Raw genomic sequence first — 14653 nt, 5'->3', positions numbered from 1 at the left:
AATTATTTAGGTTACCAAACATAATTCTCATCCTTTTTTGCTATAGAGAACAGAATTAGAGAATCATAATGGTTGTCATGCATGCCCTTAGTTTTTTATCTTCTAAACACCGAACACTTAGAATTCAATTTCCCGAAAACTGTTTTTCTTTGAAACAAATGGACTCTTGATGTAAGTTACTACTTCAGCCTAGAAATTACCCAAACATAAAAAAGATCGCATCTATTACAAGTTATTTTGTTAATAATGAAATTTTTCTGTTAACTAATTTTTCCGACCGACATAGATTTAATTCCATATTTTGAATTTCTTTTTCGTTTCATTCGTTTTTCACGAAATAAATTGATTTTATAGCATCAAAATGAATCATGAGAATTGGTATCACTTGCTTAAACATCAAATCCAATCCATCAAATCACTCGGTAAATAAACCCTAGTAAAGAATTCTTAACAATGTATAAGGCAGAATCACATGATTTGGTATATCATCAAGGAAGGAAAATTCAAGGATTATCTAATAACATAGTCACGAAAACTTCAGGAAAATTTTAATAAGAGCTTGAAATGGACCTCATTTCAAATAATAGCATAAACTAACCTCATTAATTCAAAGAAAGTCCCGACTAATAGCATTTTTGTATTGGACCAAAAAAAAAAAAAATAGCATTTTTGTCATTTGATATTTTTGGAAATTTTTTTCCTATATTTCTTTTCATCTTTTGCTATTCAGCTGACGAGGTTCGCCAATCCCATGCCAACCCGATAGAGAAAAAAAGAAAAAGAAATAGCAAAAATGAAAAAAAGAAAAAATTCAGAGAATATAAAATAACGAAAATAGCTTTTGAAATAATAAGGATATTTTATGCTCTGCTACTTCAAATCCTAATTTAAATTTTTGCCTTCAAACCTCGTTCCCTTTCGTGGGTCTTGACTCAGCCGCCGGTTTGGTCCTCGATCTTCCTACAACTCATTCGGACAAGCGGTCCGGTCGGTATCTGTTCTGTTTCTTTCTCTCTCTTGGGGTTGGCTACGGCTGTGGCTGAGCAGCGTTCCGGTGCGGAGGGATGCATGACTTGGCACCTTGCTATTGGTCCAGCCCACGCCTTGGAAATGTTGACCGAGACTTGCAAGTCAATGAAGTGGAGAAGCGAGTTCACGCAAGTGGTGCTGCACCTTAACTCGCCCCTCAGTTCGAAAATCCGAAAGGCGCTTCTCTCTCTCTGCTCGCTCTCTCTCTCTCTCTCTCTCTCTCTTGCTCGCCTTTCTTCTTCTCCTTCTTCTTCTTCTTCTTCTTCAACTCAACTCTATCGCGAACCAAAGTTTCTGAATTTATGCCTCCGCCCTTCGAATCGTTTCTTACCCAGTTCCTCACTTCGCTTCCCGCGTCTTCTCTGGTTCGCTTTCCTCCGTTCGCTCCTGACTGCCGGTCCCCTTGCTCGTCGTCCGCCGGCTGAAGTGGCTTTCTTGCACGAGCTCGGGGCTTCAATGTGGTGCTAGCGTGTCCAATTGCTGCTCTACGAGTCCAATTTCGGTCAGTTTCGCTCAATTTTCTTCTGGGTTCTTGGTGGTTATCTAGGGTTTCGGTTGAGCAATTGGAGGGAAGTGGGTGGTTTGAAGTTAGGGTTTTTTAGGGTGCCCAATAGGATGAGCTGAATCATGTATTTTGGTTGCTTGGGAGGATGGCTCACGAGCTGAGTTGGAGATAGGTCTTAGTACACGGTGCTCAATTTGGAGAACCATTGTGAAAGAGGAGATTTTTCTTTTATTTTTATTGTTTTGGTTCCATAGGTGTATATGAATCGTAGGGGTGGGTAAGTGGTTAGGAGAAAAGGATGTTCTATTCACAGTTCATATTGGCCAAGAAAGGTCCGCTCGGGACGATTTGGATTGCTGCCCATTTGGAGAGAAAGCTTCGCAAGAACCAGGTTGCTGACACCGACATCGGCGTCTCTGTAGGTCAGTGGCTTTATAATTGGCAGCTTTTTGGCTTTTATTTTCTTCCTTCATATCTTCCCAGGCAAGATAAATTATCAGAGTTCTCGCATCTAATGTTCGCATGAAACCCCTGCTGTCACATGACTGAGCGAGGAAGGGCTATTTAATTGCATCTGTCCTTGCCAGCAAGGCGATGGTACTGTGGCAGATTTTTCAATTAGCTACAGTAATAGTTGAGGTTTGCCCATCTTAATGTAACTTGTCTAGCAACAATTTACCCACACACTATAATTGAATCTGACGATTGTCTTCTATAAGAAGATTTAAAATACATTTCTGATGGATTTGATCTACTGAACTATCCTAGGATACCTAGGATAGTATTAGTTGAGCTAGTTGAGCTCTCGTATCCAAGATATGCTTTGTTGTTTTAAGATTACAAAATAGGCTGGGAGTCTAACTTGTTTGGACCAATTTTCTTCTTTTGGGAGCTAAGCGCATCATAAATGAATAGATGTTACAGTCTGTTTGATTTATGAATTTATCCGATCTTACCGGTTTTATGATCTTGAGTCATGATATTACTGTGATTTTGAATTTTGGAGACGATTGAGATCATTCAGTCAGTTTAGAATCATTATTCGTACGATAGCACAATTAAAACAGCATTTTTTAACGAGAATGGGAAGACTGCATGAGTAGAAGTGTTGGGAGCTGTGCAATCTTTAGAAGCATGTTTGGGAAGCTGTTCTTTGGCAAAATTTATGTGCGGCACTTTGAATGCTGTGACCAGAGGCAAGCTGCTATTTGAACTAGTGAAGATCACTGGTAAAATCTACTCAGAACCAATTGTCTTCTGGAAAAAGAAAGAAATCTATGCTATATTTAACTCATGGTCATCCCTCAAGCCAAGTTAAGTTGCGAATTGATAAGCATATGATATTAACAAATCCTGCATGTATATATATCCTGTTTCCCTACCTTGAAAGAACATCATTTCACATCTTTTCTATAATATATTATTCCTCGATACTGTCTGGTTCTAAAGAATGGAGTGATGGTCTTAGTGGGAATCAGATGCAGAGTTGTTAACGCCAATAATGAGTAGCAAAACAATTATTTTTTTATATTCTTCGGCTGTATATGACTTTTTGACATGGTTCATATTTCTCTCGGAGTCTATCACGAAGACTTTTCGTGTGAGGTGAAAAATCTATTAATTACTAGGAGAAATGCAGTCCCGGCCGGCATAAAATAGATTACACAAAGCTCATCAAGTTATCTCCAAAAGACTGGTCGACTTTTAGTTGTTATAGCCTTTAAGCCTTGTGACAATGATCAAAGTTTTTGCATTGGGTTATCACCTGCTTGGTGGTGCCATTGTCAATTCCTTTGTAAGACCGAAAACTATGTGGTTAAATTGCATAACTCCACATTCTGTTTTCTTTGAACAGATTCAATTCTTTTCCCTGAAGTACCCATTGCCCTCCGGCTTTCTAGCCATCTCTTGCTTGGAGTGGTGAGAATATATTCTAGGAAGGTCGGTTACCTTTTCGATGACTGCAGTGAAGCTCTGCTAAAGGTAAAGCAGGCTTTCCGATCCACTGCTGTTGATTTGCCTCCAGAAGAGTCTACTGCTCCATATCACTCTATCACATTGCCAGAGACTTTTGACCTTGATGACTTTGAGCTTCCAGACAATGAAATTTTGCAGGGGTTGGTACTCAAACTTTTTGCTTGATGTCGTATGTATTGACACCCTGTTGTTGATTTTTCCCTGCTATGTCAGAAAAAAGTTTAATTTTAATACTGAGTGGTAGGCCTACAGGTGGTGACAGCAATAAGTCTGATGAATCCCCGACGAGAAACGTTTTTCTGTAGAACTTTATCCTATTTTTAGGCAAATCTTTTAATTTTCCCACCCTGACTCAAAGTTCTGTGTCCACCATGTGTGCTAAGCATGCAGTGTTTTGTGCTATATCTAATGCTGTTACTTCAAACTCTTGATTTAGATTCTCTGACCATAAGCCAACCCTTTCTTTGTCTGGACTGAATTGTGAGGCGACTGGTTTGGAGTCAGTTATTGTGACTTTCTTCTCTTGATATTCTTTTTCTTCCGAGGAGTTTTTTACCAAGAAACCCTTTGGCTCCTTCCTTCCTTTTATGTGCATGTGCTTGTGCTGGTTTTTTTTTTGGTCCCCATACTAGCTGTGGATCACAGGGATATACACAAATGTGTCTGGCTGACTCATGGCTGAGCTCGTCCTATGAACAACCAATTCAACCATCCCCCTCCCCCTTCCTGCTCCCTCTTACTCCCTGCGAGTCTTCTTTCCTCTTGTTTTTCCTTCTCCCCGCTTGGCCATTGGGCAAACAATGACTACTATCTTCTGATGCCTTGAACTCACCAGCGTACTGAAAATTTTAATTTTCTACTGTTTCGCAGAAACTATGTTGACCATCATGTTAGTGCTAGGGAGCAAATTACTCTCCAAGACACCATGGAGGGTGTGGTTTACCCCACTTCTCAGTTTGGCCTGGATGGTTAGTGTCATTTACATCTGCTTCATGTTGAACTTCTGAATTATCGTGCTCATCTGAGTAGTAAACTTGTTGCGTTATGTATTCTGGTTGCAGAGCGCTTTGGCGATGGTGATACTTGTCAAATCTCTTTCGATCTTGATCAGGTAATTTCCCTGAATGTTGTGTTACTGAGTTTAGGTTGGATTGCAGATTTGAAGTTTAATAGATTAGCAATATCTTTTTGTAGTTGACTTCGTAAATTTTGTGATTTCTTGAAGTTATTGGTAGAAATTGTGCCAAGGAAGCCTGATCCAATAGTTGTGCCAAGTAAACTAGATCTGAATGTTTGATATGTCTGCTTAAGTTGGTTATACTTGCTGGATAAAAAGTTATATTTATTATTCTTAAGTGGGATAATAGTTCTTGTTGTTATTTGTTAGACATAGTTTGGCATACTCTGCACAGAAAACATCCCTACTTAGGATTGAGTGTCTGTTTCTGTAGGCCCATAAGAAAGTGTGCGGATATGGTATAATCTTTTGAAAATTTTCTGCTATTGATGGTATAGAAACACATATATGGCTTGCAATCCTAAATTCTGTCAAAGAAAATGATATCTGACTTGACATGCACAAGATCTTGAGGTCATACCTTTCGCAATTCAATGAGAACTGAGCGTTTCTGACTTCTTTTTGGGCTTGTGCTATCATATTTACCACAAACAGGATTCTTTGGCAGAGAAGGTTGGAGCTCCATTGCTTGATGGAGAAACTGAGTAAGTTCTATTTCTGCTTACTCTGCTTTTCTCCTAATTTCAAATTCATGCATGTACCCGTTATACTTTGCTGATAATGTATTTGTGTGCTTCTGTTTTGTATTTGCTGAGGCTGTGCTAATTCTCTCTCTCTCTCTCTCTCTCTCTGAATTGAATCAAAGCATCAGGTGGTAAGATATGTCAAAAGTTGGAGTTGTATGGTGATGTTAGCATTAATTCTAAGTTTTACATATAGAATTATAAATGTGCAAACTTTATGCTCTCAATTTTGTCAGTCCTTCATTACTAACGTTAGATTTTGTGATGTGAAGTTTCTACATAGATGTAGCGAGTAGCTTCCTTTCTCTCCAACAACCAACCCCCCCCCCACCCCCAAACCCAAAAAAAAAAAAATCGGTCCTGTGTGTAGTTTTATAACTTGCGATAAACTATTCTCAAGGAAAATTCCAAATAGCGGTTTTGACTGAGTGAAGCCTCACGTTCAAATTTTCGCTTTGGCGAAAATGTTGCATGGATGTAGTCTATTGAATGCTGATGGCACCATTAAGAAGCTAATAACAGTGTAGAAATATCATCGGCTAATGTTATTTTAGTGGCTGCATGTGAACTCCTGATATTCTTTGAATGTGATTGGCTGACTCTGTTGCAGTAAGTTTCGCCAGTTATCACCTTATTGAATGTGAATAAGCAATTGATCGAGTTATTCATCGTAGTCAAAGTCAAAAACATGATATAGCTACTTCTTCTTGATATAGTCTGTTTTGAACTTCTTAGGTGTTGAGTTGGAACATCTTCTATGGGCCAGTGTTTTCTGGCTGTTACAATTTTAGGATTGCAAGAGAGAGAGAGTGAGGAAAACACAACGAGGCTACATTGTTGTCATGTAATGAAAGCCTAATATGTGGCTCTATCTATAGACCATACAGAGGTAGTACAAAGACATTAATGCTTTTCAACCTAAACTTATAGCTTTCATCCTTTGACCTAAGACGCACACTTAACCTATGTTATGCATGACTTGACTCACAGCACACCTGACTTAAAAAAACAACCTATAACACCTCTTCCACCACTTAACTCACACTCCATTCTCAATACTCCCTGCTAAACTGCAGCATGCATTGAACCTACCTTCATTGGCAAAGACTCTAGGCATTGGCAATTCGGTACCTGCCTTTGTGCTGTCATTTTCTGTCGATTCATTGACTTTTCCATTTATAATTCTGAGGTGGAAAATTTCCGGTTTTGCTTTGATGAATGGATTCTTGCTAGTGGTAGTGCTGATGGATGGATAAAAATAGTATTCTCACTTACTAATAAAAGAAAAAGTAGCATTCTTGCTTCTCTTGGAATGTGCTGTCGTTAGGGGAGTTTGACTCTGCAGGGTTCATGTGTACCTTTTTATCCTTTGACTTGTCAAAAACCTATCTGGAGTTTGCTACAGCCCGGCTTGGTCATCATATCAACTTTGATATTGTTGGCTCAGAAGTGGATGATTGACTTAACAATGATAGGTTGTTTTTGTTGAGATTATATTACTTGACAAAGATTTGTTTTATAATATCTTCTATCCTGTTAAATGCTGATGTTGGCCTCTTCAACATTGCTCAGTCTCATTGAAACCTCATCTGTGGTAGGCTATTCAATGACTCTAGTGATATTTGATTAATTTATTACAGAGTTCATGCTCATGGGCACACCGAATCTATGGTGTCCTTCGAAGGAGACGATGATGATGATAGAATCCGGAAAGAACAGTTGGAAAATTGCATTGGACATCAGGTTATCTTTCATTTGGCTCAGCTACCTGGCATTTTATCAATTAAAAGTCATGCACTGTTTCTTTCTCAAGTATTTTCATGTAATAACTGCCACAATCTTATAAGCAGGGAGAAGCTCCAGATACCAATTCTGAATTCATCGAGTATGCTGAGGCTCCATCAACTCCTGGATTAGTTGGAGAGGCAAACTTGCATAGCATTAAGGACACTGTTGTCTCTGATGATCATATAGCAGAATCAATTGCCATTGAAGGTAGGGTTTTCTATCCAGTGGGTCAGAAATTTATTATGTTACAAGCGCAGATGATTGTTCACTGCATGTTTTTTTAATTGCAATACTCTTCTAGGGATGGCTGCCGAAGAGAACGGCCTTCTCGTCAGCGAGATGGAGGTCACACAAGCTAATAGAGAAGGAAATGATGGTCATTCATCTTGTTTATATACTCCCGTTTCAATTTTGTTGAGTCAGTCAGTCTGCTATTATTGGCCTGAAAATGTCTAAATATTGTAATGATGGTTTCAGATAGGGTGGGAGGTACTGATAATGCGGTTGGAAGCATCAAGGATAGAGGTGGATGCATCAACAGTCGAGCTGATATTAAATCTTCAGAAGTAGATGAAAGACCTGATGAAGTTGTTGGAACTTCTGCTTTGTCTCCGATACCTCATGAACCAGAGAAAAACGATACCAATGATGATTCTGGAAATGTGGAAAAGGCATGTTCCCTTGAAAAAGCATCACCTGTTGTTGAGCATGATGCTTGTGAGGATACAGAGAATCCGAATAGTAAAAACTCAGCTTTGCCTGACATGATTCAACAAAACCACATGCATGACCGTCAATGTTGTGATTCCAACATGAGTGACCAAGGCATATCTTATGTCGGAGGCGAAAATGAGTTCCCTACAGCTGCTATTGTTGAATCAGTGTTAGATGCTAACCGTATAGCAGAACCTTCACAAGATTGTGGGGATTTGGATGGGCAACTTAAGGACATAGCTCTGAATGGCCAATCAGAAAATATGAACTCAGCGGGTTCAGCCTTGCCACCTCCAGAGAAGTTGCTCTCTGTGAGAGATGAGGTTATTGATGGAGCAAATAAGTTCCTAGAAGAGTCAACACCAGATAAGGAGTCTCTTGAAGGTGGACTTGGTGGAGCTGGCATTGGACACTTATCGGGAAGAAAACGCAGTCTTACTGAAAGTACAGTGACTTTGCAGATTAATTCGGATTCATTTGGGTTGGCTTTCTCTAACACGGTTGAGTCCATCCCTGATGATGATGATCTATTGTCCTCCATATTAGGTATTGAAGTGAATTTGCGTGAATTTTCCATTCTCTATTATGATGAGTCAAAACTGTCCCTTCTCTTTTTTACCAAAGTTGGGATCTTTTTGGACTTTACTTTTTTGTAGCGTTCTATGACTGAAAAGCTATATTTTTTTTTAGTGGGAAGAAGATCTTCAGTTCTGAAAATGAAACCTAGTCCAGCAGCAACTGAGGTCACCTTATCTAAACGTCAGAAGACTGCTCAGCGGGCTAGTGCTTATAAGAGGAAGGTTCTGCTAGATGATACCATGGTCTTACATGGCGAGTATGTCACAGTTTGATGTTGTATATTCTTTAATCAATCTATGGAGTAAGATAGTTCTATAGCCTGTAACATCCTCGCCTTAGTAGATTTCTTTTTGCCTTGTAGTGCGATCCGGCAACAGTTGATGAACACAGAAGACTTGCGTCGTGTTCGGAGGAAAGCACCATGCACCCTTCCTGAGATATCAGTGATTCAAAGAAATTTTGTGGGAGATGAGATATTTAATGAACCTATACATACTGGTAAGTTCATCATGTGTTATAAGAGGTCCCTGACCATGTTTTTTCTCTATCGGCTCTAGTTGTGGATCATGCACTGCAACTTTTAAGTGTTGCCACTAGTTTCTCTCGCAATGCCATTCTTATGTGCTCTGCTTTCCTGTTATGCTGCTGTCTCTCTCTTCTTTTAGTTTTTTGTGTCACGCCCTTCCTTTGCTAGTCTTCTACTAGTTATTTTTTGTTCCGAGCAATGCTGTTCAGTCCTGCTTGCTATCACATTCCCCTTTGATTGGATAGCCTTGTTGTGGCGCCACAGACTCTTTTGTTGAGAAACATTACTGGTCAATGATTTCATGTCGATGGCCTAGCACTTTCCCTCAAATGGTGTTAAAGAAACATGTAATCTGTGTGCATGCACTAATACATAAAGATACATTATGTCATTGGGTGGATGTTTATTGATCATTACACATTGGTCTTGCTCGATGAGAGTCGTGTAAGTGACAAAGGAATGAAAGTTTGGAGTTGTCTTTCAGGTTTGTCAACGGATCTATTTTATATGCATAAAGAAGCCTATGATTTGAGCAGAACGAAAATCTCTGAACATTACGAGGGTAGCACTCATCCTATAGCTGCAGCTGGAATAGATTCTTTTGACAAGCCTCACTTCAATAAAGAGACTGAAATGGGTGGTGCCCTGGAACCTTTGACCATTGGAGATGAGCCAGAGAAGCAAGCCTTTGAGACTTTACGACATACAGAGAACCAGCAAGGTGAAGGTATTGGCAATTATCCAAGTGTTGATTCGAAATCTCAACATGAACATTCGGTGATGATGACTGAAATGGAAGTAGAGGGAGAGAGAATTGCAGATGGTGATGCAGCAAATCACCTTATTGTTTCTGAGGCTAATTTACAAGACTTAACAAGTCCATTTCCAGAAAACCCAGGGAATGCTTCTGTTGATTCTGTTGAGAAGTCAGATTTCATGGATAAAGGGGTCGACATTCATGAATCTCTTCATGCGGATGCTTTGTGTCCTTCATCTAACATGTTGAATGCTGAGGAGGATTCTTCTAAAGGTGATGCATTGATTGGAAACGGTGTTGACACTGTTAAAATAGACGAAGCTAGTGTTATCGATTTTGGTGTTGAAATTGAATCTCATATAATAAAGGAAGGTTTTACGGAAGATCAGAAGTGTGGTGCCACATCTGATGCAGGAGTTGATACTGAATATTGTTCAACTGGGAATGATGCAGATGTACCATTGGTGTCTGTGGTGGCAGTAGCTGGTGATTTTGATGAGCCAGTTTTAAGAAATTGCAGCACGTCGGCTGATGAAATCAGTAAATTTTCAAATGATAAATTTCAAGATGTGCAGGTGGAGTGCAATATTGAAGAGTCGTCTATTTGGAGTTCCAGTGAGCCAAAAGCTGATTTTATTCACTCGCTGGGTGATAATGGGCATGTTTCTAGTGCTTCCTTGATTAATGAGGAAACTACAGGCACCTACGATTCTCAGCGCAGAAAGGATACAGAATTTCTTGTACTTGACGGCACTGTCATTGATGACCAACACGTAAGTTGCTTCTGATTCTCATCTAACTTCATAAACCTCGTGTTTACGTTCTCTCACTGATACCCCTATCTTTTGTCCTTTTCCCATTCTAGTGTTTTTTTTCCCTGGTCCATTAGCAGATGCTACACTGTGAAAATATTTGCCCAGCTAATTAACTGGCAATCGGTGTAAGAATCTCGCCATTTTTATTTCTTCGTATGATATCCATGTGGTGTGATCGGTAGAAGTTACCTTGTGAATTTGTTGAGGAAGGCCGTCATCTAAATGACAGGAGTGTGTATTGGGAGACTTGAGCAAAACCCTAGGGACTGCTAGATTTTGGTGGTCTAATGGTAAGATCTTTGGCGCAAGAAGCAGGGGTTGACCCGTATCATCGTGACTTGATTCTGATTTCTCTATTTTTTTAAGAATACCGCTTTTCCTATCCGTATCGAATAGAACATGCTGAGCCAAATCTTCTTCATGTAAAACCTGTTTGATTTAGATCGGGAACGACTATTAAGATATGCTATTTGCTATTTTTGCGACTTTTTCTTGTTAGGAATCTTTTTGAAAAAACCGATGGGTTTGTATTTTTGCGGAATGTGATAGAACTAATGGTGGATAGGTTAAAAGGACACTTTTTCATCCACGACAAGGATAGCATACACGCAGAGGGTGAACTTTGGATGGGTGAAGAGTACAATATCTGCTCATATTGTAATTTGTGGTCAAAGCTGTACACAAAAGTCCATAAACATCTGTTGACGAAAGTTTGCATGACTATAATTCTCTCTGGCTACCATGCTACAGGGTTTTATACTGGATAATATGGTAAACTAATGGCCGGTGATTGCTTGTAGATGCCCTCTCTTGATCTTGAAGGCTGGACTTATTTATCATTTCAAATTAATTTGAAGCATAAATGATGTATTTTTGGCTAACTGTTGCAGGATTTGGAATATATGACATCCGCTCCTAATGATACAGGTTATTTTCTGTTCTGGACTCTACTTTTACTATGTTGTGAAATAAGTAAAGTTCTGGAATAGTCATCTGTGATTATTCTTTATTTCTTTTTGTTTTGGCCCTCTAGAGTTGACATGTTATCACAGAGGTCTAACTTAAATTTATCATTCGTCTCGTTTCAGAATTTTTGAATGTGGATGATGATGATGAACTAGCAGAAGATGAGAACATGATTGATCCGGAAGAGTCGCAGCTTCTCGAAAACAGTGGATGGTCTTCCCGCACAAGGTCTCTCTCTCATTAAAAAATGATTATCAGGATATGTTTCATGCATAACTCGGAATTTTTATTCGATTCAAATATATCTTGTGATTGCCTATTATTTTGCTTTACGGATTATGAATAGGTGATACCAATATTTATACCTTTTAAATAAAATACGTGACAAAGGGTTAAAGAAAAGGAATAAATAATTTCTCTCCAGGAACCTTTATAATCCCCTAGATATATTCTGATATTATCTCTAGGTTAATTAGGTGGATGAGCAATCTGTCCTATTCTTGCTTTCCCAAGATTTCTCTGAGAATGCTAATGGTCCTCTGCAAAGCTGAGTTTCATGCTTTGAATGCATTCTCTGCTCTCAGGAAGTTCCTGGATCTGTTTCTTTTTGACCTGTCAACTTGGTTAGTGGTGCCTGTTTCTAGATACAAAAAAAAAAAAAAAAAAAAAAAAATTATATGTTTTGAGCTGTGTGTATTCTCTCTTAGCTCATCACATGATCTCATTGAACGCTCAGCGAGAAACTAGAGTGAAAATCGTGGGCCAGAAAAGTGCTAAACGAATGTCAAATGAATTGACAGGAACGCATCTCATCTCAGAGGTTTTCTGTCAATCTCATTTATTTGAAGTTAATCCACATCTGGTGTATTGAGCTGATTTATGCCTCCATTATCAGGGTTTATATATTTTCGCGAGAAACGCTGTGTCGCCTCCTGATACTTGGGACTTTTCTGTCATATACATGTTGATTGCTCTCGTGCATTTTCTAAGACCTCATAATCTTCACATTCTCCTAGAGAATGGATCCAGTTATGTTGGCATTGTTAATTTTTATATTATCTTTCACTCGTTGCTGGCTTTTCTCATTTATAGTCTACAAAAAGTACATTGGTCCCTTTTATCTTGTCATGCTGTACTATTACCCTCTCCACCCCATTTTCCATACCCTTCAGAATTGGCTGGTCCCTTTTTTATTTACTACAATTAGGACAAGCTTTTGGAATGTCATGTTTCTAATTTCGCTGCATGAGTGAGTTTTAGTCACTGGTGATCTCTCTCTCTCTCGCTCTCTCTCTCATGCACACGCATACGCACTCACAATTTTTGTGATGTTGGAGTTCATTTTATATGGGTCATCTGGCTCTCTGCTTTCTTAAAAGTGATTTCTTAGAAAATCACAAATTTAACTTTGTTTGTCTTTTTTACAATTCATGCTGCTGTTTCATCTCATATACCATGTGATCTCCTTATGATAATTTGTTTTCTCTCCCTTGTGCTTGCAGAGCTGTTGCGAAGTACTTTCAAACTTTATTTCATAAAGAAGCTGTACATGCTAAAAGGGGTCTTGTGATGGATACTCTGTTGGCTGGTAAAACTCGTAAAGAAGCATCAAGGTTGTTTTTCGAATCACTGGTAAGTTGAAAAACTTCGTTCTGACTGTATCTTCTTCCTCTGGCATCTCAAGTTTTTTTAAGGCATAATTCATAGTTTTCACACTCCATCTTTCTAGATCATACAAGATGACTGCTTAAAGACAACGATTTTGCTAGTGTATCTTTTTCCTCTGGCATCTGGTGTTTCTGTTAAGGCATTATTCGTACTTTCTAAGATCATACATGATGCTGTCAAAAAATCGTATGACTCCTTCTCAATTGGGAATGTTGCAAAGGATATGGTGTTCCAGTGACTACTTTGCAACTGAGAATGTTGGAAATGATATATTTCCTGGTCCCCTGTTTGATGTGTGGAAGAAACATGTTTGCAGGTTCTTAAAACAAGGGATTACATCCATGTGGAGCAGGAAATGGCATTCGATAACATTAGGATCCGGCCTGGGGTCAAGTTGATGAAATCTGACTTTTGATCTCTGATATATGAAAGGCGTGTACTTATCAAGACCTATCCATATCCAGGTGGTGCGTAGCATGCAATTTAGGCTGTTCTTTCCCTCTTTGAAAATCTGTTTTTAACTTTATATATTCACTCTTTGGTTGTTTAACCCTTATATTGTTAGATAACTGGGTGGTGTAGACATGTTAGCTAGTGTTGTAATCCTGTAATAATTTGTATATATATGTAAAAATAGTTCAGTCTGCCATTGCAGTAGAAAGTTTTAAGTTACCTGTTTGTTTGATCTTAGTCCCACATTATATGCCTGCTTGTCCTGAACTGACTCTTGTTTCGATCTATTTACTACTGATTTTTCTTATCATTTCGATTCTTTCCGGCCTTATCGCGAGGGGACGCTGGCGTGCTTGTGATAAAATGCGAACTTGGCATGCCTTGTTTCAATGTCGGATGCTAAAGGTGGGCCAAATCGTGCAAAGAATTCGTTTTCGCGAAAATTGATTGCAAGCAATCTACAGCATCAGATGTTCGACGAAAAAATGAAAAATAAAAAATCTACAGCATCAGATGGTGGAAGATTTTTTTTTTTTTTTTGGTCGGAAGATGGTGGAAGTTCAATCCAAAACGAAAGTAGTGTTGGCATTCATAGGCGTGATGATGAAATTTGAGCGTCCTCTGTGAAGGAGTTAATAACCTTCTGGTCTAACATTTCAACATCAAAATTAGTTTATGGGACCAAAAAAAGGGCAAAATTATAAAAAAAAATTCTAAATTTATTGTAATTATGTTAAGTCAGTTTTTTTTTTTTTTTTGGCTAATTGAGTCTACTTTTTGCATTTTTTTCAATTCAATTCATTTGGTCAATTTTGATTGAAGATCTCTAACTTTAACGTTAGCCATCCTACGTAATGTAGTCGGTGTTGATGTGGATAAAATTTAATAATATTTTTTTCGAAATTCATTTTTTTAAATTTTTTTCGTTTCTTCCTTTTTCCTCAAATCAATCATTGGGCTTGGGCAATCAGCCAGAGGCAAGTACCTCGCCAGCCTCAGGCAAAGCTTGCCCTCACCAGCCACTAGTCAGGCTTGATCTCACTGTTGGGGCCCAACCTTGCCCAAATCGCTAACTTTGACTTCAGCCATCCTACAAGGCGCGGTCGGATGTGGAT

The 14653-nt window shown here is 38.8% G+C and overlaps 1 protein-coding gene across 2 annotated transcripts; it reads left to right on the top strand.

Moving 5' to 3' along the window:
* The first annotated feature begins 1157 nt into the window (after positions 1–1157).
* On the top strand, positions 1158–13770 carry LOC115748381 (sister chromatid cohesion 1 protein 4). Of its 2 annotated transcripts, XM_030684854.2 has the most exons (16): positions 1161–1956; positions 3390–3651; positions 4382–4479; positions 4573–4622; positions 5184–5233; positions 6913–7015; positions 7123–7267; positions 7362–7436; positions 7538–8320; positions 8465–8609; positions 8715–8851; positions 9364–10409; positions 11342–11378; positions 11540–11645; positions 12920–13049; positions 13402–13770. In XM_030684854.2, exons 1-16 carry the CDS (start codon positions 1833–1835, stop codon positions 13498–13500), a joined length of 3390 nt encoding a protein of 1129 aa, XP_030540714.1. In that variant the 5' UTR covers positions 1161–1832; the 3' UTR covers positions 13501–13770. The 2 variants fall into 2 exon arrangements, with proteins under 2 accessions (XP_030540715.1, XP_030540714.1); XM_030684855.2 differs by lacking the exon at positions 7362–7436 and having other exon boundaries at positions 1158–1956.
* Positions 13771–14653: the final 883 nt, after the last annotated feature.

The sequence above is a fragment of the Rhodamnia argentea genome, chromosome 6, assembly GCF_020921035.1.
Source record: "Rhodamnia argentea isolate NSW1041297 chromosome 6, ASM2092103v1, whole genome shotgun sequence".
In the NCBI taxonomy this organism is placed as follows: Eukaryota; Viridiplantae; Streptophyta; class Magnoliopsida; order Myrtales; family Myrtaceae; genus Rhodamnia; species Rhodamnia argentea.
This window is presented reverse-complemented; position numbering and strand designations above follow the sequence as displayed.